The 22,602-nt window shown below is 39.7% G+C and overlaps 1 protein-coding gene across 1 annotated transcript in view; it reads right to left on the reverse strand.

Moving 5' to 3' along the window:
• The window catches only part of CPNE8 (copine 8), a 292,084-nt gene that overhangs the window by 124,714 nt on the left and 144,768 nt on the right, over positions 1–22,602 (reverse strand). The window contains exons 6-9 of the mRNA XM_063448068.1: positions 17,289–17,365; positions 12,936–12,999; positions 3,092–3,195; positions 2,436–2,540 (exon numbers count right to left, since the gene is read on the reverse strand). Coding sequence (XP_063304138.1) covers positions 2,436–2,540; positions 3,092–3,195; positions 12,936–12,999; positions 17,289–17,365 — 350 coding nt within the window. The remainder of the gene's footprint in view (positions 1–2,435; positions 2,541–3,091; positions 3,196–12,935; positions 13,000–17,288; positions 17,366–22,602) is intronic.

The raw sequence follows: 22,602 nt of genomic DNA on the forward strand, positions 1-22,602 counted from the left end.
ATTTTACAAATGCCAGTGATTAATATATCAGCAACACTGCTGTTTGCACTTTTTTACCACCCTTTCATTTATAGCTTATTGACAAAAGCCAACGTCATCGCTGTGTATGTAGCTAGCTTTCTAAGAACCTTCTTTTTGATGAGTGAATGTTACAAAGCAGTCTAAAAAGGAGTATGACATTCTCCTTTTAAATGCAGGCAATGTCACATGTTTAAAATGTAAAGAGAATCTTTTTCTCAATAACAGTAAGTAGATCAAGTTGTAATGTATATACAGATTAAAGACTGACAGCAGCTCAGCACTACAAGGGATGTTCTACAATGAAAAGAAACACAAAATACTTTTATAGATCTAAGGCAAGACACAGCAGAATAGAGAAATGGGTGGGGGGGGGCTGATCTGAGAGGAATGGTAGTGGTCTGAGGACAGATGTGGTAGAGATGTGTTTTGGCCTATTCAGAGAAGACCTAGAGGCTAGAACAGCAGGACTTTAGATGACCAGGGTGTAAGATGACCACTTTCAGCCTATTACATCCGCTATTGCTTGTTTGAATTGGTATGGGTAAAACCATGGATGCAGGATTCTGCTTTTTTCCAGTAGGCGGTTGCTTATTCTCATTGCCGCCTACTCAATTAGACTGGAAACCATGCCAATACAGGCAGGGTGTGTAAATGGGCACATGCTGCTTGGTAACTGTATTGCCCATAGGGAGGGAGCAGGAAGGATTTCCTACTTCTACATCTTTAGACACCAGAGTCGGCCTTAATTCCGGTATTCTTTCACCTGTTGCCAAGAAGCAGGTAAGCAGCAGTGGGTGGAGAGGTAGGTTTATACAAATATAATTCAAATGTTTGTGAGTGTGTCAATGTATGTTTCTGTAGGACTGTGTGCATGTTTGTATATCTATGTGACTGTTTCTGCATTTGTGTGTATGTATGTGTGAATGTGTGCTGACATAGGTATGTTGCCAGTATATGGTGATGGGTGTAAGGCCTTGATTGTCTAGGTCAGTCAAACATATGTTACAGTCTGTTGCCTCACATTGCTTCACTTATTAGGTATTGAATAACCTCTTTTTACTATTAAACTAACAATACACAATTCTAAAAAAATGTTTATCTTACTCTTTATTGAAAAATGTTTTGTTTACAGATATACACAAATAGACTACATATGTATCATCACATCGTATCATTGATATAATATTATACAAATACATCAGGCATAGCACACACAAAAAAAGAGAAACAAAAAATAATAATAAAATAAAACATCTTACTTAATTTTATATAAACAAATAGAAAAGGGAGAATCGTTTTTGTATAAGTTGTCTGGGTGGGGAGAACCTTATTTAATGGAAAGGTAAAACACCCCTTTGGATCTTTTAGATAGGTATACAAGTTTTGTTGGTATTTGTTTCTATTTTTTTTTTTTTTTACCAGTTATTCCATATTGCAATTTTTTTGCCCTGAGATTTACACTTATATTTTTTCCATTTGTATTTAGGGAATTAATAGATTTTTTTTGCCTTATACCATATAGGTTTATTAGTCGATTTCCAATTCTGTGCGATAGTCAATTTGTCTGCCAATATAGTATGTAATATTAGCATTTCATATGGTTGGGACATTTTTGGGCAAATATATATGGAGGAGTGTTTCCTTTGAAGACCAATTTATTTTATCTTTAGTTATATCTAATATCCATTCATAGGTCTCACCCCAAATCTCATTAATTTGTTCACATTCCCATCAAACATGCATACATGTCCCTTTCTTTTTATTCTAAAATGATTTAAAAGAAATTTAATTTCCATAGCTGAAATTACATTGACCGAAGAAAGAACATGATATCAAAATCAAACATCAAACTGTAAGCTAATACATTGAATGAAGTTCAAACATAATTTACTGTAGTTCCATGTATCCAAAGATTGCTGAAAAAAGAACTACAACTATTTACAGTGGAATGGAGCAAATAAACACAAATCTGTGAACTGAAGAGTAGTTCCTAATGTATTAATTTCCAACCAAACTCCTCAGTGAAATGTAAAAAACAAAGACTGTATGCAGTATTTATATCTCATGGAGAGTGGGCAACAATCAAATGGCATCCCAAACAACTAAACTTTTGTATGGTAGGATCGGTATTAGTAGGGTCAGAGACCAAGTACTCTCAAACAGTTTAGTATTGTTGTTATTTAACAAGAAGGATTTGGGTTTATTATACTGTTAGTACTTTAATTGCACAGTGCAATCCTGCTACCCAAGGAGTAAAGGGCATGGAGCCATCATCAGCTTAATCTTGGTTTGGTGTGAATTTATTTGCAATTTAAATATGCTAATTCATAAAAACAATAGAAGATTTCTGATAAGCATTTAGTAAATAACCACTATGTGATACACTAGTATGAAAAGTTATTTATTTATCTTACCTGTCAAAATCTCCATTGCACAGCGCTCTTACTGGAACCTTAAAAGCCTGCCATACAGGATTTAATGTGTTTTTTACAACTTCTGTTTTGTGGCAGATTGTGAAGCTGAAAAAATATAGTGAAAAATTATCATTGTAAACATAACTAAATACATTAGAAGTACTCAAGTACATCTGGGTTGCACATGACATCAACAAAAAGAACAGAAATAGGTTAGAGGTTCTCCGATTTTAATAATCCCTTGCACGCACTCGTTGTCTTCTTCTCTTAACCCCTTAAGGACCAAACTTCTGGAATAAAATGGAATCATGGCGTGTCACACATGTCATGTGTCCTTAAGGGGTTAAAGACACTCCAGGCAAACTTGGGGCACCAACACCATTTTAGTGATAACTAATTGTATATGGGATATTGTCTTCAACAACATGATTTGCTAACTCAAAGTCATGCCGAAGTGCCCACTGAGACCTAAACACTAGATAGAAAGAACAATTTGGCCACGCATTAGGGTGTGCAAATGGTACTCAAGCTATGCAGGCCTATGTAATGATGAAAATTTACTAGTTTTATTTAGAATATGCTACTCATTCTACATAAAATAAATGATAAAACTATACGAGGCGACATGATGTTATATCACATACACAATTACTTACCTTCCATCTTCATTACTTCTGTAGAAAACTAAAAAGGGATCAGATTTTCCAAAAAAGTCTTTCTTGTCGAGTTTATTGGCACACAGTTGCATTAACACAGATTCCTGAAAGAAACAAAAGTTAAATCTTCTATGAACACCTGATGATTAAATATAGCACCCGGTTTATGGTTGAGGCTGGATGAAACATTTTAGGGGAATGTTTGCCAAACAAGGTACAGTGTTTGACAGCCTCAGTCACACAACGCCCTTATTTTTAGTTGTAAATGCAGAAAAAGGTGTGTTGGGTGTATTGCATAGTCTGTTAGAGTACTGCAGGTGGAGGCAGGATTTTTTTTCAGGACATTTGTTAGTCTGGCACTTGAAGAGTTGTTACACAATCACAGTGGTCCCCATGCCTCTCTGACTAAAATATTTCAGGTCGAAAAAAATGACACTTATTTATCCAGGGCTGAAAGCAAACATAATAAGAAAAAAAAGAGTGCCCCTCAACGGAACTATTGGTGTGTACAAGTGAACCAGTGAGGGGGTAACTCTTAATTTGTAACAATAAAGAAAAGTATATGTGTCCAGAGGATACTGATCCAATAGGCACAGGGAAGGTTCCTTGTAAATTATATAACTATTATTTTAAAAAATGCAACAATTAGATACATTTTATTTTGAGAAAAATACATACATAACATAGACCCATTAAAAAAAGAGCTATAAAGAGGGCTCTATAATAACAAACGGCTACAGACTCCAAAGTGGGCTAGATGGAGTGTGGACTGAGGGTGATAGTAGTGGGAATAAGCGATTATAAATCCACTGGGGGGTTAAATTGAATATACTTTATGTCATATAGTTGTATGAGCCTGAATTAATAGAAAAAAACAAGGTATGTATATTAACTTCAGACCGCTTGTGGCTACTAAGGTTGATAGAAAAGCTGAATTAAATGATTTAACCCCTTAGTGACCAGACCACTTTTCAATTTTATTACCGTTAAGGACCAGGGCTCTTTTTACAGTTCTGTGGTGTTTGTGTTTAGCTGTAATTTTCCTCTTATTCATTTACTGTACCCACACATATTATATACCGTTTTTCTCGCCATTAAATGGTCTTTCTAAAGATACCATTATTTTTACCATATCATATAATTTACTATAAAAAATTATAAAATATAATGAAAGAAAAAAAACAAAAAAAACTTTTTCTAACTTTGACCCCCAAAAACTGTTACGCATCTACAACCACCAAAAAACACCCATGCTAAATAGAGTTTAGAAATGCCCAATGTTAACATGTTCTTAGCTGTTTTTGGAAAGTAATAGGGCTATAAGTACAATTAGCACTTTGCTATTTCCAAACCAATTTTTTTTATAAATGAATGCAAGTTACATTGTAACACTGATATCTGTCAGGAATTCCCAAATAACCCTTCACATGTATATATTGTTTAAAAGAAGACAACCTAAGGTATTAAAAACTTTTCATGCAATCATTTTACCACCAATCTATGCCAAGTTTTTAAAAAGATAATAATAGTTGATTTTTTTTTTACATAACATTGGCAAGGGCTTCAGAGCAATTTTGGCACCATAACCCATGCAGCACGCTGTAGTATTTATGGTACTCTAAGGTATTTTAAAAATTTATGAAGATGGAGAGTCCACATCTGCTCAGGGTCTGGAAAACAGAGCCTCAACATGTCTACTCTACTGGGTAAGTCGGTTTGTTGCTGTTAATGCTGGTTAAAATTGGGATTTGGGGTCTCATGCTGTATATTTATGTCTTAATTTTTTTTTATTATTTTTGACAAAAAGGAAATAAATAAATGTACTACAGATTTTTTCATAGCTAAATGAAGATATACATCTTCTTTATCATTAGCCTGTGCAGAAATTGTGGAACCATGTTTAATGTAATAATCATTGAAAAGGGGAATGGTATTTATTTTTAACATCACAGAATAACTAATAAAATATTTTCTAAAATTGATACTTGTTCTTCTACACATATAAAGAATCTGTCCGAAAATTGCAAGTCGCATCATTTATATATTATACAAGTTGTGTACACATTATTATAGGACTAAAGAGCTTAATTATGTTCCAAATTTAGTTTTATTCATATATGATTAGTTATATTAGTTACGTAATCATGTGACATTAAAAAATAATATAGATTTTTCTACATATAGTTTAGGCTTTAGGCTATAGTCAAATGGCACAATACATCAAATCAACTGAAATATAAAGAATATCTATCTAAAATGTAACTATCTAAAATGTGGACCAACTAAAAAAAAAAAAGGACTACTCATTACGTAAGTTGAGAAGCAAGTGAAGCGAAACATGTTTCTGGATTTGTTTTTATTTTGCTTTTATAATAAAATAAAGCTGATTTTACATCAGAATAATCTGTCCATCCTGTTCTGGAGATCTAAAGATTTAGGTGGTATAGACCATAGCTACAAAATACTTACCCACTGAGCCATTTGAAGTGGCTCCATTTTTGTGAGTACATTATATATCCCAAAGTTTTTATCTTTGTATATACAGTAGAAAAGAAAAAAAGGTGGAAGCTACAGGAAAGACACTCAAAAGATGGGGTTAACCCACAATGGACTACCAGGGTAGTAACAGGAAAGAGGAGACAAGCTATGAGTGCCCTTAGTGGATCAAGATATCATTAAAATTTAACTTTTAATAGTACGAAAAATATAAAACAATTGGAGGAAAAAATAAAAAATATTGAAAATAACTTTTAGTGAATTTACAGTAAGTGTAAATGTATGTACAGCAAAACAAAAGAAAAGAACCAAAAAATAAGTGCTAATCAAAATCTGTAAGCTAGATGGTGAATACACGTATACCTATATTATAATGGTATATTTGTGCACATAGTATCGCGGCACATCTGCCCCAAATTGCAATGTGGGTGACATTCGATACTTCAAGTAGTGTGCAATTCGGAGAACACTGAATTGGGGTCTAATGGGCAGCTGCTGCCGAGTTTCTGCACATGAATCAGCCCTGTGACCTATGTAAAGAGAGATCTTCAATCGCTGATAAAATGTCCAGCGTATTTGACAGGCCTGTTAAACGATCACAGTCAAGATGAGGATTAATCTTTCTAGTGATAAATCATAATTAAATGAAGTGCTGTACAAATATACACAGAAGATATGGTAGCTGTATGCAACTGATAGTCCAATAGCAATCAGTGTAACGTGTGAGCGACCAAATAGACAAAAACAATCAAACACTGAAAGTGCTGGTAATCAAACCTGTGACCTATGCAGAGAAAGACCTATACTCGCTGTTAAGATATCCAGCATACTTATTGACAGGTCTACAATGGTCACAGTGCAAATATGGTTCCTTCTTTAAAGTGATAAATTATACATAAATGTGCTAAACAAATGTACACTAAAGATATAGCTACATTAGATACATAAAAACACAGAGGACCTGTTCATAAGTTTTCAGGATACCTCTGGTATAAGCAGGGCCGGCGCGTCCATAAGGCGGCCGCCTTAGGGCGCCAGAGGAGGGGGGCGCAAAAATCCGGATCTCCTGCCTCTGGCTGGAGACTCGGATTTGTAAACTCACCTCTCTCCCTGCAGCCAGCACACAGCAGGAGCAGGGCAGTGAAGTCAGCCGTCCTCCTCTGATGATGTCAGAAGGGGGCGGGACTTCTACTGCTCCCAGACTCCCCAGCGGTCCTGACTGCAGCTCCAGCCTCCCAGCCGACCACCAGTTGAAAGGTTCTCCCTCAATGGCCCAAGGTAAGCTTCTGGGAGGGGAAGGGGGTGGGGAAGAAGCATTTTTTTTTTTTTTTTTTTTTTTTTAAATCAAAACGTTTTTTTTTCAGCCCCTTTCTACAGCCCCTGCCCCCACTATACTCCCCCCTGCCCCCACTATACTCCCCCTGCCCCCACTATACTCCCCCTGCCCCCACTATACTCCCCCTGCCCCCACTATACTATCCCTGCCCCCACCATACGGCCCCTACCCCCACCATACGGCCCCTGCCCCACCATACTCCCCCTGCCCCCACCATACTCCCCCTGCCCCCACCATACTATCCCTGCCCCCACCATACAGCCCCTGCCCCACCATACTCATCCTGCCCCCACCATACTCCCCCTGCCCCCCACCATACTCCCCCTGCCCCCCACTATACTCCCCCTGCCCCCACTATACGGCCCCTGCCCCCACCATACTCCCCTGCCACCTCTATAGCCCCTGCCCCCACCATACTACCCCTGCCACCTCTATGGCCCCTGCCCCCTCCAAACTGCCCCACCATACTACCCCTGCCCCCTTTACAGCCCCTCTATAGCCCCTGCCCCACCATAGTGCCCCTGCCCCATTTGCCCCTCTACAGCACTTCTATTTCCCTCTATAGCCCCTGCCCCACCCCACCATAGTGCCCCCTTTACAGCCCCTGCCCCCACTATAGTCCCCCTGCCCCCACCATACTGCCCCTGCCCCCACCATACTCCCCCTGCCACCTCTATAGCCCCTGCCCCCACCATACTACCCCTGCCACCTCTATAGCCCCTGCCCCCACCATACTGCCCCTGCCCCCTCTACAGCCCCTGCCCCTCCAAACTTCCCCACCATACTACCCCTGCCCCCTTTACAGCCCCTCTTTAGCCCCTGCCCCACCATACTGCCCCCTTTACAGCCCCTCTATAGCCCCCACCCCTCTATGTCCCTCTATAGCCCCTGCCCCACCATACTGCCCCTGCCCCCGCCCCCTCTACAGCCCCTCTATGCCCCTGCCCCACTATACTGCTCCTGCCCCATCTATAGCCCCTGCCCCACCATACTACCCCTGCCCCCTCTATAGCCCCTGCCCCCACCATACTACCCCTGCCCCCACCATACTGCCCCTGTCCCCTCTACAGCCCCTGCCCCTCCAAACTTCCCCACCATACTACCCCTGCCCCCTTTACAGCCCCTCTTTAGCCCCTGCCCCACCATACTGCCCCCTTTACAGCCCCTCTATAGCCCCCACCCTCTATGTCCCTCTATAGCCCCTGCCCCACCATACTGCCCCGCCCCCTCTACAGCCCCTCTATGCCCCTGCCCCACTATACTGCCCCTGACCCCTCTATAGCCCCTGCCCCACCATGCTACCCCTGCCCCTTAACAGCCCCTCTATAGCCCCTGCCCCACCATACTACCCCTGCCCCTTAACAGCCCCTCTATAGCCTCTGTCCCCACTCTACTGCCCCATGTGCCCCTCTCCAGCACTTCTATTTCCCTCTATAGACCCTGCCCCACCATACTGCCCATGTCCCCTCTACGTCCCTCTATAGCCCCTGCCCCATGTGCCCCTCTACAGCACCTCTATAGCCCCTGCCCCCACCATACTGACCCTGTCCTCTACTGCCCCCTGTGCCACTCTATAGCACCTCTATTTCCCTCCATAACTCCTGCCCCACCATACTGCCCCTCTACAGCTCCTCTATTTCCCCTACAGCCCCTCTTTCCCTCTAAAGCCTCTGCCCCACCATACTGCCCATGTGCCCCCTATACAGCCCATGCCCCCCTCTACAGCCCCTGTCCCCACTATACTGCCCATGCCCCCCTCTATTGCTTTTGTGCCCCCCTCTTTATCCCGTGTGCCTCCTCTATTTCCCTCTACAGCCCCTGCCTCTGCCCCCCTTTTACACGCCTCTACTGCCCCTGTCTCCCCCTCTACTTCCTCTACCCGCCTCAACAGCCCCTGTCCCCCCCTCTACTTCCCATTTACCCCCTACCATACTGTCCCTGTGACACCACTTTATTGCCTCAGTGTCCCTCGTTACAGCCTGTGCCCACACCATAATGCCCGTGTCCCCCTCTACTGCCCCTGTTTCCCACCATACTGCCCGTTTCCAACCACATTGCCCCTTTGCTCCTTTGCTCCCACCACAGCCCCTATACTCCCTTCTACAGCCTCTAACTCCCTTACTTCACATCCCTTCCACTCCCTTTTACACCCCATAACTCCAGTACAGCCCCTATTCCCTTACTACAGTCCTTACCCCCACTACAGCCCCTCTCCCCCAATTGCTGCCCATATCCCCCACACTACAGCCCCTGTTCCCACTTGCAGCCATCAACCTACTTCAGTCCCTAACCCCCTACTACAGCCCCAATTCCCCACTACATTTCCTAAACCCCCAATTACAGCCCCTAACTCTCAACTACAGCCCCTGTCCCCCTACTACAGCCCCTAACTCCTCAATTAGAGCCCCTATTACCCCACTGAAACTCACTACCCCCCCCCCCCCAAGATTAGGTTCTGGATCTGCCCCTGCTCTGTATACCTGTCTGCATGTCTCTGTATGACTATGTCTGTCTGTGTATGTCTGTGTCTGTATGTCTCTATGACTGTGTCCGTGTGTTTCTGGATGTCACTGTATGCCTGTGTCTGTATGTCTCTGTATGACCGTATCCATATGTCTCTGTATGCCTTGTTCTGTATATCTTTGTGTGACTGTCTGTGTATATATGTCCCTGCATGCCTGTGTAAGTATGTATCTGCATGCCTGTATGTATCTGTATGCCTTGTTCTGTATGTCTCTGTATGCCTGCATCTTCATGTCTCTGCATGTCTGTGTTTGTATAAATGTGTCTTTATTTATCTATATGCCAGTGTCTGCATGTCTCTGTGTGTGTGTCTGTATGACTGTATGTCTGTGTACCTGTATGTGTTGATTGTATGACTGTTTGCCTGTATGGCTGTGTTTGTTTGATTGTGTGCCTGCATATTTCTGTGACTATGTGCCTGTATGTGTGTGTAGCTATATATCTATGTCTATATGGCTTGGGAGGGAAAAGTTACACAAAGGAGCCTGAGGGGAAGAGGGACACACAAAAAACAGGCTGAGGGGAGAGACCCACAGAAAAGGGCTGTGGGAAAGAAAGACACACAAAGGGGCTGGGGGGGAAAGGAGATACACATGGGGGTTGTAAGAGACATACAAGAGACACCGCTAAAGATACATCTTATTCGTGTGTGTGTGGGGCGGCAAAATTCATCTTCGCCTGTGTAGCAAAAAATCCTTGCACCGGCCCTGGGTATAAGTAACTTGCAACAAAACAAAGTTGCAGTTAGCTTGCAACAAGACAAAGTTGCAGTAAGAACTGAAATAGTAACAGTAATGATTTACTTGGTAAACGGAGTGGAATGTTGCCACCAACTGCATATGAGAAATGGAGCTAAAATAGCCCAAACTAAACCACAATAACTGTTATAGCCAGCAGACACAGAGGGAGGGGGTAGTATCACAATCGAATGTGTACTGAAGGTGAAAGAATAATGCACAATGGCATAGATCTACCCCACAATATAGTCTGCACCAGTCATAACAGGAGTGGTGAACAGGATCCTTCAGAGAGTGCAGTCATGTTGATCTAAGGACCACACACTGAGCTGTTGCACATTATATACAGTATTACACTATATATTTTATCCTTTTTGAGATACCATTATAAGAAGATTCAAGGGATAACAGAGATCTACTTCATTTGAGGGGAGTGGCATATGTAGCTCTGGCAGATGTGAGTGTTCAATTTTTATATCGGTTTTCTACATTTCTAAAACACTGAACGTCCATAGGAAAGCATTGAGTAATGCTTTCCTATGGGCGGTTTGAATGCATGCGCGGCAAGAGCATTCGGAGCTGAGAGGCGGAGGGATCCCCAGCACCAAGGGAGTCCGGCGCTAGAGAAAGGTAAGTGCTGAAGACACACACACACTCTCACGAACAGATGCATACACACCAGCTAACAGACACACACATTTACTGACAGACACACTCAGCGACAGACATACATACACACTCACTGACAAACACACACTCACTAACAGACATCAACAGACTCACTAATACACACACAAACACACTCAGTAAGAGACACACAGTAACACACTTACTGACACTCACTAGCAGACACACTCACTGACACTCACTAGCAGACACACTCACTGACACTAGCAGACACACTCACTGACACTAGCAGACACACTCACTGACACTCACTAGCAGACACTCATTGACACTCACTAGCAGACACTCATTGACACTCACTGACACTCACTAGCAGACACACACACTGACACTCACTAGCAGACACACACACTGACACTCACTAGCAGACACACACACACTGACACTCACTAGCAGACACACACACACTGACACTCACTAGCAGACACACACACTGACACTCACTAGCAGACACTCATTGACACTCACTGACACTCACTAGCAGACACACACACTGACACTCACTAGCAGACACACTCACTGACACTCACTAGCAGACACACACACTGACACTCACTAGCAGACACACACACTGACACTCACTAGCAGACACACACACACACACTAACACATGTTTTTTTTTTAATTTAATCCCCCAGCCTCCTTACCTTTTTGGAGTGCTGAAGGGATTCCCTGGGGTCCAGTGGTGCTGCTAGGCTCCTGGGCTCCTTGGCTGGCTGTCTCCCTGGCTGTCTGTCTCCTTTGGTGGCTGTCTCCCTTGGTGGCTGTCTCCCTTGGTGGCTGTCTCCCTTGGTGGCTGGCTGGCTGGCTGGCTGTTTCCCGGGCTGGCTGTCTCCCGGGCTGGCGGGCTGGCGGGCGGGCGCGAGGGAGCACTCTCCCATGTGTGCTTCCTCTTCAGCTCCCTCGCGCACCGCGTAGGGATGCCGGCGCCGGAAGATGACGTCATCTTCCGGCTCCGGTATCAGTATGCGTCGCGCAAGGGAGCTGAAGAGGAAGCACACATGGGAGAGTGCTCCCTCGCGCGCCCGCAGAACCGGGCGCTCGGCCACGCTACAAAAGGTCGTTGGTTGGAGGGGAGCGCAGTGCGCTTCCCTCCTTCCGGTCAGCCTGATTTTGCGCCCCCAGGGCCAGTGCGCCCTAAGGCGGCCGCCTGGGCCGCCTTATGGTAGCGCCGGCCCTGGGAACATGCCAAAGAATTCAAGGTGTTACCTCCAAATTACCCAGTTCTCAATCAAATTAAGCATCTGTGGGATGTCCTTGAACAACCAATAGGATCAATGGAAGCTCACCTCCCAACTTGCAAGACTTAAAGGATCTACTGCTAATATCTGGGTGCCAAATACCACAGGACACATTCAGAGGTGTTATTGAGTCCATGCCTCAACGCATCAAACTGTTTTGGAAGGGGGACCTATTTGAAATTGTTTCAATTGTTTTGATGTTTTAGCTGATCAGTGTACATCATCAACACAAGGAGACATCAATTAACAGGTTGCACAGAACAAGACATGTAAGCATCTTGACAGTGTTTCTGCACAGCAAACATCACTTCAGTATATGATGTTTGGCAAAACAGTAATAACAGCAATATGTGATATTTTAACTGTATTATTTAAATTTTGTTTTTATGTACACACTACTTTTCCCATGACTTCTTCTGTTCTAGACAGCTGTCTCAACACACTAGATGAGGCCGAGATGATTTAGAGATTCACCCTAGGATTTGTCTGTGAGTCCACAATGACTTCAACTCCAGATCCATCTCAATGTTTTAAATAAAATAAATGCCCTGTCTGCATCTTTTTGTAAGGCTGTTGTGACAAGCAAAAAGTGATGTATAAATTTAAAATTGACATTTCTTAAATGTATAAAGAACTGACTTCCTATAATGAATACAACATAGCATTACTTTCATTTTATGAATTCAAAAATGCCTCGTGCAAATGTGACAAATCCTTTTAAACCGTGTTTTTCATCAAGTCTAATGCTTTTGTATTCATTTGGTATGAAATTTAGTATTCATTACCCATTCTGGCACTCTAGCAAAATAATATTTAATACTCACTCTGCAATTATTCAGCTCTTCTGCTGAAACTATGATTGTTCCACAATTTTTTCCTGGAATCCCTCTATAAAATTAATAACAGAAATACACAATAAAAACAAATGCATGTTTTATCAACACATTTTAATGAAGTAAAGTTGATATTTGAGCAGTTATAAAACTGAATGAAAGTCCACATTTGCACAATTTATTAGTTTTTAAACATCTTGGCAATTCTTAGAGAATGATTCATAGATTTAGATTTTAATTATACAATGAGTTTATTGTTGTCACTAAGTGTGTGTGTATCCTACAAGGTGTGTTGGGTTTTTATTGTCTTCACTGTGAGTGACCTGCTATAGTGTTAATAAAGGGTAATAACTTTCAGATAGGTACGGACCTGCTATAAACTAGTATTGATGCTGCCATTATAAATGAAAAGGCAGTCAGTACCCTTCCATTTACTATACAAATTATTTCAGAGAGATAACATTGATAAAGATTTTGTTTTGGGCATCAACAATGCAGAAATGGAGTAATAAGGATTTTATTGTATTTTCTAATGTAGGATGTATTAAATATTTCAAGACATTAAATTTCCCTTTACATCTAGATGAGGCAGATAATGACAGGTGGTATGTTTTACTATATAGGATGGAAATCAGGTGTTGCTTAGCATTTAGTGACATCTATAAGGGAAAGTTTAAAACGTTCAGCATCTGCTAATAGTCCGAAGCAATACAGTAGTGCTTTCAAGCTATCAAAAACATTAGTATTATAACTAAAGGCACGCTACAAGCTGAAGTGCTTTAACTGTGGATACTTCCTTAAAGCTTCCATACTATCCTGCTCTTATTCTTTTCTCAATTTGTCCCTGGGTTTGGGTTTGTTCCCCTGGTTACAGTAAAAATGTATATCAAAAAAGATCTGCTATAAAGGATATGCAGAACTGAATGCCATTTTGATATTATTTCAATATAAATAATGCTGGTTTTAATGCACTAAACAAGGGTAGTGTCACCTTGGAGTGTCTATGTAATAATTCACGCTCTACATATAATCACAAATCTGCTGTAGTCTAACCAGTAGGAATCATCAAATTGTGTAAGTATACTTCATTAAGACAGGTAGGTTGTGAGAACACGCGAAACCTGCTATTGCTTTGCTGTCAGCATTGTTGCTATCGGTTTAATACTCTAACATTTGAAAATAGAATTTACAGAAAACATGAACAACCACATATTAAAAAAAAAAAAAAAAAAAAGATAATACTTGTATAGATATTTTTTTACATCAGTCAATATTCACACCATGACAAGCTAAGGGACACCGTTATGTCTGTCTCGGATTTCACAAAGAATAAAATGACAGGTTAATACAATGTCTAGCAATTTAATATAATGTGTCCTAAATAATATGAACATTTTGGAGAATGAAAAAAAGATATTCAAGAGACGGCTGTATTTAAGAGACAATAAAAATAAATCAATATGTCATTTGGAAAAAAATTTATTTTAACAATCTGGAGAGAGCAAACATATATTTGAGCAGATGCGATCCTTTAGTTAGCAAAAAATAAATCTAGTTGGATTTTATAGATGTGCATCTAGACACACCATCGCTAGCTATGACCAGATTTTAATGTGGTGATTCATATTTCATTCAGGCTTAAAGGCAGTGTGTCTATTGAATGGGAATCAAGGGGAATTTAAAAGAATGTCAATGGGCTTCTTATTGGGCAGCACTGCAGAAATTGTTATGTTTACAAAGCTTAACTTTAATCAACTAACTGCATGCTGTATGCCCTATATCTTAATTAAACCATTTAGGAAATTGAACAGTCAGGCTGTATTAGAGTATTAAAGAGCAGATACATGAAAATATCAATTCACGCTCTGCATGAGGACATCCATAATCAAGGAAAACCCCATGGGCTGACGTAGGTGTAGGTGAAACATGACCCAGTACTGAGGGACATTGGTGCAGGATTGGGTTAGTGAAGAATGGGTAATTAACCCTTTACATCACCAGGGGTCAGAGGGACATGTTCGTGTTGGGAATACAAAAATGTATTCCTAACACTAAAGTGTTCCTTTAAGATGTATAAACTCAGCGAAAGTGTTAGTGATATATATATATATATATATATATATATATAGATATCATACATGAGGGAAAGGGTAGCCCCTGAGATCCCCCAGGTTGCCCAAAAATGATTCGGACATGTGGGAAAATGTTATGGGACTGTATGGACCCCTTATTAAATCAAGGATATATGTACATAGACACTTTTTATAATAGTATCTTACTATTAAAAATGCTCCAGTGCACTGGTCAAAAGCACTGGTACAAAAGAGACTGAAAAGGGTTAATCAGCTGCTCTCTGTTAAGAAGAAATTCTGTCAGTGAAGTAGAAGGACATAAAGGAAGTGTACATGCTGAACACCATCCATGTGCAGCATAGTCACAGTCTATGGTAGAGGGGGAAACCAAGCGAGTGCCAGTCCACATTAAACATTAGAACAGCCACACCAGCTCTAGCATATTATTTTTTTTACTACTCTTTAGAAGCTGTACCAAAACTCTGACTTTTTTTCTTTAATAATAAATGAGTATTTACATACATTCTTTATGTAAATTTACATCAAATCTCTATTTGTCCTTAATATGTATTATACATATTGTATAATATGTGTTACTGCAATAAATTAAAAATATGTAAATTGCAGATTAACACAAACTGCATAAAATGCCAAAATAGCTGTGGTCCTTAAGTAAAAAAACAAGCAAATGAAGCTTGCTTCTTAAGGGGTTACTATCTGAATTAATGTAAACAGCCAGACATGTAACTCCATACACAAACTCTAGTGATTGTATAAATGTAATAGGATATAGCTCAACATGTAAACACTGGTTTTCTTTTTTATATAATTTTGGAAAAATATAAAGCTGGCACTTGTCTTGCAAGGAAATAACCACTTTAGTATTGAGTTTGTTGTGTTCCTGCTGTGTAAACGCATTCAGCTCAGCTGAAACCATTTTGAGTTTTTTGTGTTGTTTTGCACTTTGCCAGCATTCCTATTGCCATTGTACTAAGTTGGACATATACACTTTGATATGCTTTCACATGTCTTTAAATTGCAGCTGTACAAAACAATCTCCTCACAAGCTTTCATCTTTGATAACCTTGCTTTCTTTTATAAATATTATTTTGGTTGTAAGCCAATTTGAGGTCTGACAATATAGAACCACTTTTCCATTTTGTTTGCCTCATATTTACACATTGTTCAAAATACAACGTTCTCTTGAGTAAGGAAGGACTGAAATAATGCTCAGAGGACGCATGAGCATAAAAAAAAAAAAGAAAAAAAGAAAGTACGAAAAATAGTCATAAGTGCACTATAAATATATAATAGGTTTATAAGTGCAATTCTATAACTGGCTGGTGTTGGATATAATTTTGCACTGTGTGTGGAGTGTGAGCAGCTGAAACACTATTGGTGCACTTTATCTTGATTATTAAAGGGACACTAGAGTCACCTGAACAACTACAGCTTAATGTATTTGTTCAGGTGAGATCTATAGCTCCCTGCAGGCAATCTAATGTAAACACTGTATTTTCAGAGAAAATGCAGTGTTTACATTGATTGATAGGAATACCTCCAGAGGCCGTCACTCAGACGGCCACCAGAGGGACTTCCTATCATGCAGGGTCCTAAAAAGGCCTTGTACATGTCAGACGTATTAAGATACGTCTGACGTGTGCAGGAGAGAGAAGGCACTGTGTGCGCGCCTTCTTTCTCCAGCCTGTCAGAGAGGAGAGGGGGTGGGCAAAGACCGCGAGCTGAGCTGTCAGTCATGCGCATGGTAGTGCGCTCGGGACTTCAAAATGGAAGCGTCTGATTGCTCCCTGCTCGCGCCCGTCTATTTCGTCATTTTTACGAAATAGGGGGCGCGGCTTCACGAGGCTCCCGGCGCTGGAACCAGGTGAGTAAAACGGGTTGGCTGGAGAGTCCCTTTAATATATTAAATCTTTGTAGCTGAACTGGTATAATTAATACTAGTACTGCACTATATGTATATATGTCCTTTGTAGTATAAAAAGTAGCAATGCAAGGTCAAATCTCTGTTCTCAGACTAATGGAAAGTTTTTTTTAGCTCTGCTGATTTACGTCATTTTGACCAGATCTGCTACCCCTTTTGTAGTAGAGGAGAAAGCAAGGGTGGAATTTGAAGAAATCACATGGAAAAGTCCCCATTAAGACTATTTTTGACATACTAAAGGTACAACTGGGCTGTCTATTCTCATGCAACAAGACATATAATATGTATAATAATAATAATGAAATGTAATATATGTAATATACTACTTACGTTACATTCTTTTCAAGCCGACTTGCTTGTGAACCAACTATTTCACCCAACGTGCAAAACATCTGTCCCAGGAAATCCTAAAACAAATACATTACAATTTAAACTTTATTTTTGAAGCAAAGACAAAAAGTTATACAAACGGGTTTTGTTGAGAAAGACCCAGGACATACTTGAAAACAAGAGAAATCTCAATGTATCCATCCTGGTAAAATATTTTATAAATAAATAAATACATAATTTAGCCTCAAGTGTACAAAAACTAAGGATTAATGTTGTGGTATTGGTTTTTACAGTGAAGTAACAAGGCACTTTAAATCCACAGTGATACTGAGATCCACAGATATAAAAAAAGAAGAATCAAACCGAAAACAACGGGAACTTGGAACAAATAGAGAATTAAAAGAAAGGAACAGTACGGGGCATGGGTCATGAGCTTTCAGGAACACCGCCAACATGGACTCTATATCTTGCAAAACTGAGTGGAGAAACCCAAAATGGAAGTCATCATTTTTCCTTAGTTAATATGTCAGAAATGTTAAGTGACATTTTGTCAGTGGCAAAGCCCCCTTTATTTCTTATCTAAGCCAAGTCTGCTGGCAGTACAGATGCAGAATATCAGTTTACTAGCAAAAACCATCAAGCATGTGAGTATTTATGGTCTGTTAAGGAGGGCAGACCAAGTGTTACATAGTTACATAATTACATACCGTGTTTCCCTGAAAATAAGACCTACCCCGAAAATAATCCCTAGCCGAATTTTCGGGGTGGGCTGCAATATAAGCCCTACCCCGAAAATAAGACCTAGGCATTTTACCTTTGCGGCCCGGCGGGACTTCCTTCTTCTATGAGGAGGAGGGGGAGGAGCGTTGCGGGCCGCGGCATCGCGCAGCGTGATGATGACGTGCGCAGCGCCGTCAGTCTGCCTTCACGGATCTTCAGCGGAAGGATCCATTCCGGGCGGTGAGGCACCCAGTGGTCAGACTCTTTGAACTGTGAGTAGATAACGGTATTTTATGTCTGGGACTTAATTAATTAAAGGGGGGTGAATTAATTAAAGGGGGGGTGAATTAATTAAAGGGGGGTGGATTAATTAAAGGGGGTGGATTAAAGGGGTGGTGCATTAATTAAAGGGGTGGTGGATTAATTAAAGGGGTGGTGGATTAATTAGAGGGAGGGTTGATTAATTAGAGGGAGGGTGGATTAATTAGAGGGAGGGTGGATTAATTAGAGGGAGGGTGGATTAATTAAAGGGGTGGTGGATTAATTAGAGGGGTGGTGGATTAATTAGAGGGGGGGTGGATTAATTAGAGGGGGTGGATTAATCAGACAGTACGGTATTTTGTTTAAATGTTGTTCAATGTACATACCTGTACCGTAAATAAATAAGCCCTACCCTGAAAATAAGCCCTAGTGTGTTTTTTGTGACTAAAATTAATATAAGACCCGGTCTTATTTTCGGAGAAACACGGTAGCTGAAAAGAGACTTGCGTCCATCAAGTTCAACCTTCCTCACATATGCTTTTGCTGTGGATCCAAAAGAAGCCAAAAACCCAGTCTGAAGCGCTTCCAATTTTGCAACAAACTAGGAAAAAATTCCTTCTTGACCCCAAAATAGCAGTCAGATGTCTCCTTGGATCAAGCAGCTATTATCCCACTAATTAGAAATGATATCCCTGTATGTTATGTTTTTGTAAGTATTTATCCAATTGCAGTTTAAACATCTGTACGGACTCTGACAAAACCACCTATTCAGGCAATGAATTCCATATCCTTATTGCTCTTACTGTAAAAAAAACTGTAGCTTTTGAAATATATGTTTCCACACTGACTGAGCATATTGACACATCCACCACATGTGGAGATAGAAACCCTAAGCCTCACAACCTTTAACCCCTTAAGGACCAAACTTCTGGAATAAAAGGGAATCATGACATGTCACACATGTCATGTGTCCTTAAGGGGTTAAGGTATAAGGGACCGGACGAGGGGAAATGTGACAAAGCCTAGAGGATGACAAGTAAAACGTCTTTACAAATGAAACTTTAACTATAAAAAAATGATTTTAAATATGCAAATTATTTCTTAATTTCTCTGTGTGCGCCACATTTCAAATAGACTGTTAAAACTATTTACATTTTTAACAGACAGAGTATTGCTGGACATATTGTTTTTTAGCAAACAGAATCATTAGACACGGTAAAAGCTGAAAGCAATATATTGCACTGAGGTTTAACATATTTGGTAATCAGAATCAAAAGTGGTCCCAAAAGACATGTTTATGCACTTCAATGTCAATTATTCAAGTGCTACATCATACACAATCTAAATTACTGCCCAGGATAATGCCTACTTATACACTTAAACACAAATCATGGAAAAATGTGGTGTTTTTTGGTTGTTTTTTTTGCAGCATCCTTCATTTATGTATTTCTTACGCATTAGCAATGGATTTTCACACTTTGAAAAGAGAAAGAACAGTGCTACTTGGAGAATCTGAACTACACCTTATAGGGATCAAGTGTGGCTGTTGGATTTACTCATAAGTTTGCCCATAGCAGCAGACTTAGGAGGCAAAGAACAGAATATAAATATGAGCGTCATTAAGATAGTCTGCCTATAAATGTATAGGTCCAGTGTTAATATGTTCATGTGAAATGTGTGTGTATTAATTCAAAGATAAAGCAAGCACTTTATCAAAATAGACAATGTAGTTATTTGTTGCTTTTAAGGTTGTTTTTGTCTCAAATTTGTAAGTTATCTAAGATAGCAATGAGCGATGGAGGAAAATTGCACTATAAATTATTGCACATTTATCAAAATACAGGGAGATATATTGCACTCACAGATAGTAGGTGTTTATCAGAAACATGAGAAGCGGGTCATGATAATGAATAAGGAGTGTGGTAAAAAGCCTCTCTGATTAATTACCAAATGTCTACTATTTAACTGACAACATAAAGCTACCCCATGCTTGAAAAAGTTAACTTTGAAAAAATAAAAAAACAATCCATGAAGCCTTTCATAATCTGTGCTTTTATATTTACCTTCCACACACTAGAACATGCAAACAGAATTTTTGCATGTTCTAGTGACACTATAGTCAACCTAACAACGTTAGCTGAAAGGGACACTAGAGTCAGTTTCAGTAGAGCTAGTGTCCCTTTAACTTTCATTATAAATAGTATAAAACAATTAGATGTTAAAAATCTGTATAAGATTAAATCAATATGAACTGTTCTATCTACACTGTCTGTGTGACTTTAATAAAATGGAAAACACAGATACATAGACAAACAGGTTTTGCTTCCTCTAAATTAAAGCATTATACAACAATAACAATATAAATATAGCCAACTGACAGCTTGAATGGAAACTGTTAAACAAAGCAGCAAATAATCATATAATGTCTTCTAAATTTTGTGTTGTCTCACAACTATGTCACTTTCAATGGAAAGTATTATTAGCAAAAGTGAAGGAATGCCATGGGGACAGCTTGTACACACAGCTACGCTAACCTTTTTTAGGTTGGTGGGAGGCAACCATAGAAAATTTCACCTCTAAAGAAAAATATAACAATCCTTAAAGGCTCTGAAAAACATTTACATGAGATGGTACAAGACTCGATTGAAATAACATATTTGTATTTTTGGATCTCATTATACTTTTGACAAAGGATGGCATTGTCTCAACATTGAAAGTCCATAGCTTCTAATAACTTGTTACATTGAAATAGCTATCATATGTTGAAGGTGGGTATATCTTATGGCCAATACCTCCATGCTAAATTGTTATGATAAAGCAGACTTTAAAATTGAAACAAACCCATTATAACAATGCTACAGAGCTCTGGGCTATTCCAACAAAGTATTAAAAGGAGGTTTACAGAGAGCTTGTTTCTAAGATAGACAGAAATAGTATACCTAAACACTCTGAATCTCATGTTGTATTGCTATTTTTCATTAGGCCTGGGTCCAAATTAATTAGATAATTTTTCGCCACTGGCCAGTATTACAACATGACGATTTAAGTGAAATCCATTCTGGAACTTTTTTGCAGCGGTTTTGGGACTTTTTAAAACTTTTTTTGGTGCATTTCTCAAGCGGTGGAAAGGTAGGGAGCTGAGCTTCGTCGTTTGCATGCCTTTTTACTGTTCTGCATTGTGAGTTGGTTTCCATGCCAGCTCATTTTGACTTTTTTCTGACCTCCAGAACAAATGAATTGGTTTTCAATGTATTCCTATGGGAAACCGCGTTTCGGTTAACACATTTTTCGCAATACAAAACGTCCCGGAAAATGCAAACTTACCAATAGTTTACATGCTGCATTTTTCATGTAATTTTACATGTCATTTCTCTTACCAACGCTAACACTAACAACCCAGTGGCACGACATATCAGGAATTTTCATAACAGCGAACCTAGACATTTACAATTTCAGGCTATTGAAAATTAATCATGAATATTTGAAAGGGAAATCCCAACATTACACTGAAACTTGAATGCAAATGGATTAATACTTTTAGAACACTTTCCCCTAGGGGACTTAATGAAGAACTCAACTATGGCCCCTTCATACATAATGGCACACTTATTTTGTTTATTTGTTACACATGTTTTCATGTTATATTTATGTAATTTCTCAAGTTTTATCTTGTTTATTTTTTTGTGTGTGCATCCACCACATTCATGAAGTTTAATTTGACAGTGAATTTCTCTATTTGGAGTATTAGATTACCTTACAGTACATAGCAACATGTGGGCTGGTTTTATTTTACAATCTCTACTCTATTGTTTGACACATTATACTCAGAGGAAATTCCTACCTCAGTGTAATGATTTGTTATTTATGCAGCCTTAATTAGGATCCTATATTTCATTGTTTTCACTTGGTCATTTAGTTTACAAGTGTTATTTACAGTATAATACATCACCATTAGTACTTAAGGTTAGGATTGTTCCATACGGATTGCTGGTGCTTAATCATTCCTATGAGTAACAGTCCACTCAGTATATGTGGTGGAAGTCACACCATTTTCTATCCCTTTAGTGCAACTCCTACTTACACTCACCAAATGAATTAGGATATGTAGTTTGGTATGATTTAATTAAATCAATGTATTTTCTGTTGTTGTAATACTAATATTCATACATCATTTTACCGTTTTCCAGAATAATGTCAGCGTGGAGTTTTAGTGATAAATTTGATTTATTTGTGTACTTTTTATACACTTTACAATTGCACTCTCATTTTTATTTATTTCTAATTATCGATGAGATAGTGTAATCCCCTCTCAAGTAGACCATTTGCTGACTTT

This window comes from Pelobates fuscus, chromosome 3, assembly GCF_036172605.1.
Source record: "Pelobates fuscus isolate aPelFus1 chromosome 3, aPelFus1.pri, whole genome shotgun sequence".
In the NCBI taxonomy this organism is placed as follows: Eukaryota; Metazoa; Chordata; class Amphibia; order Anura; family Pelobatidae; genus Pelobates; species Pelobates fuscus.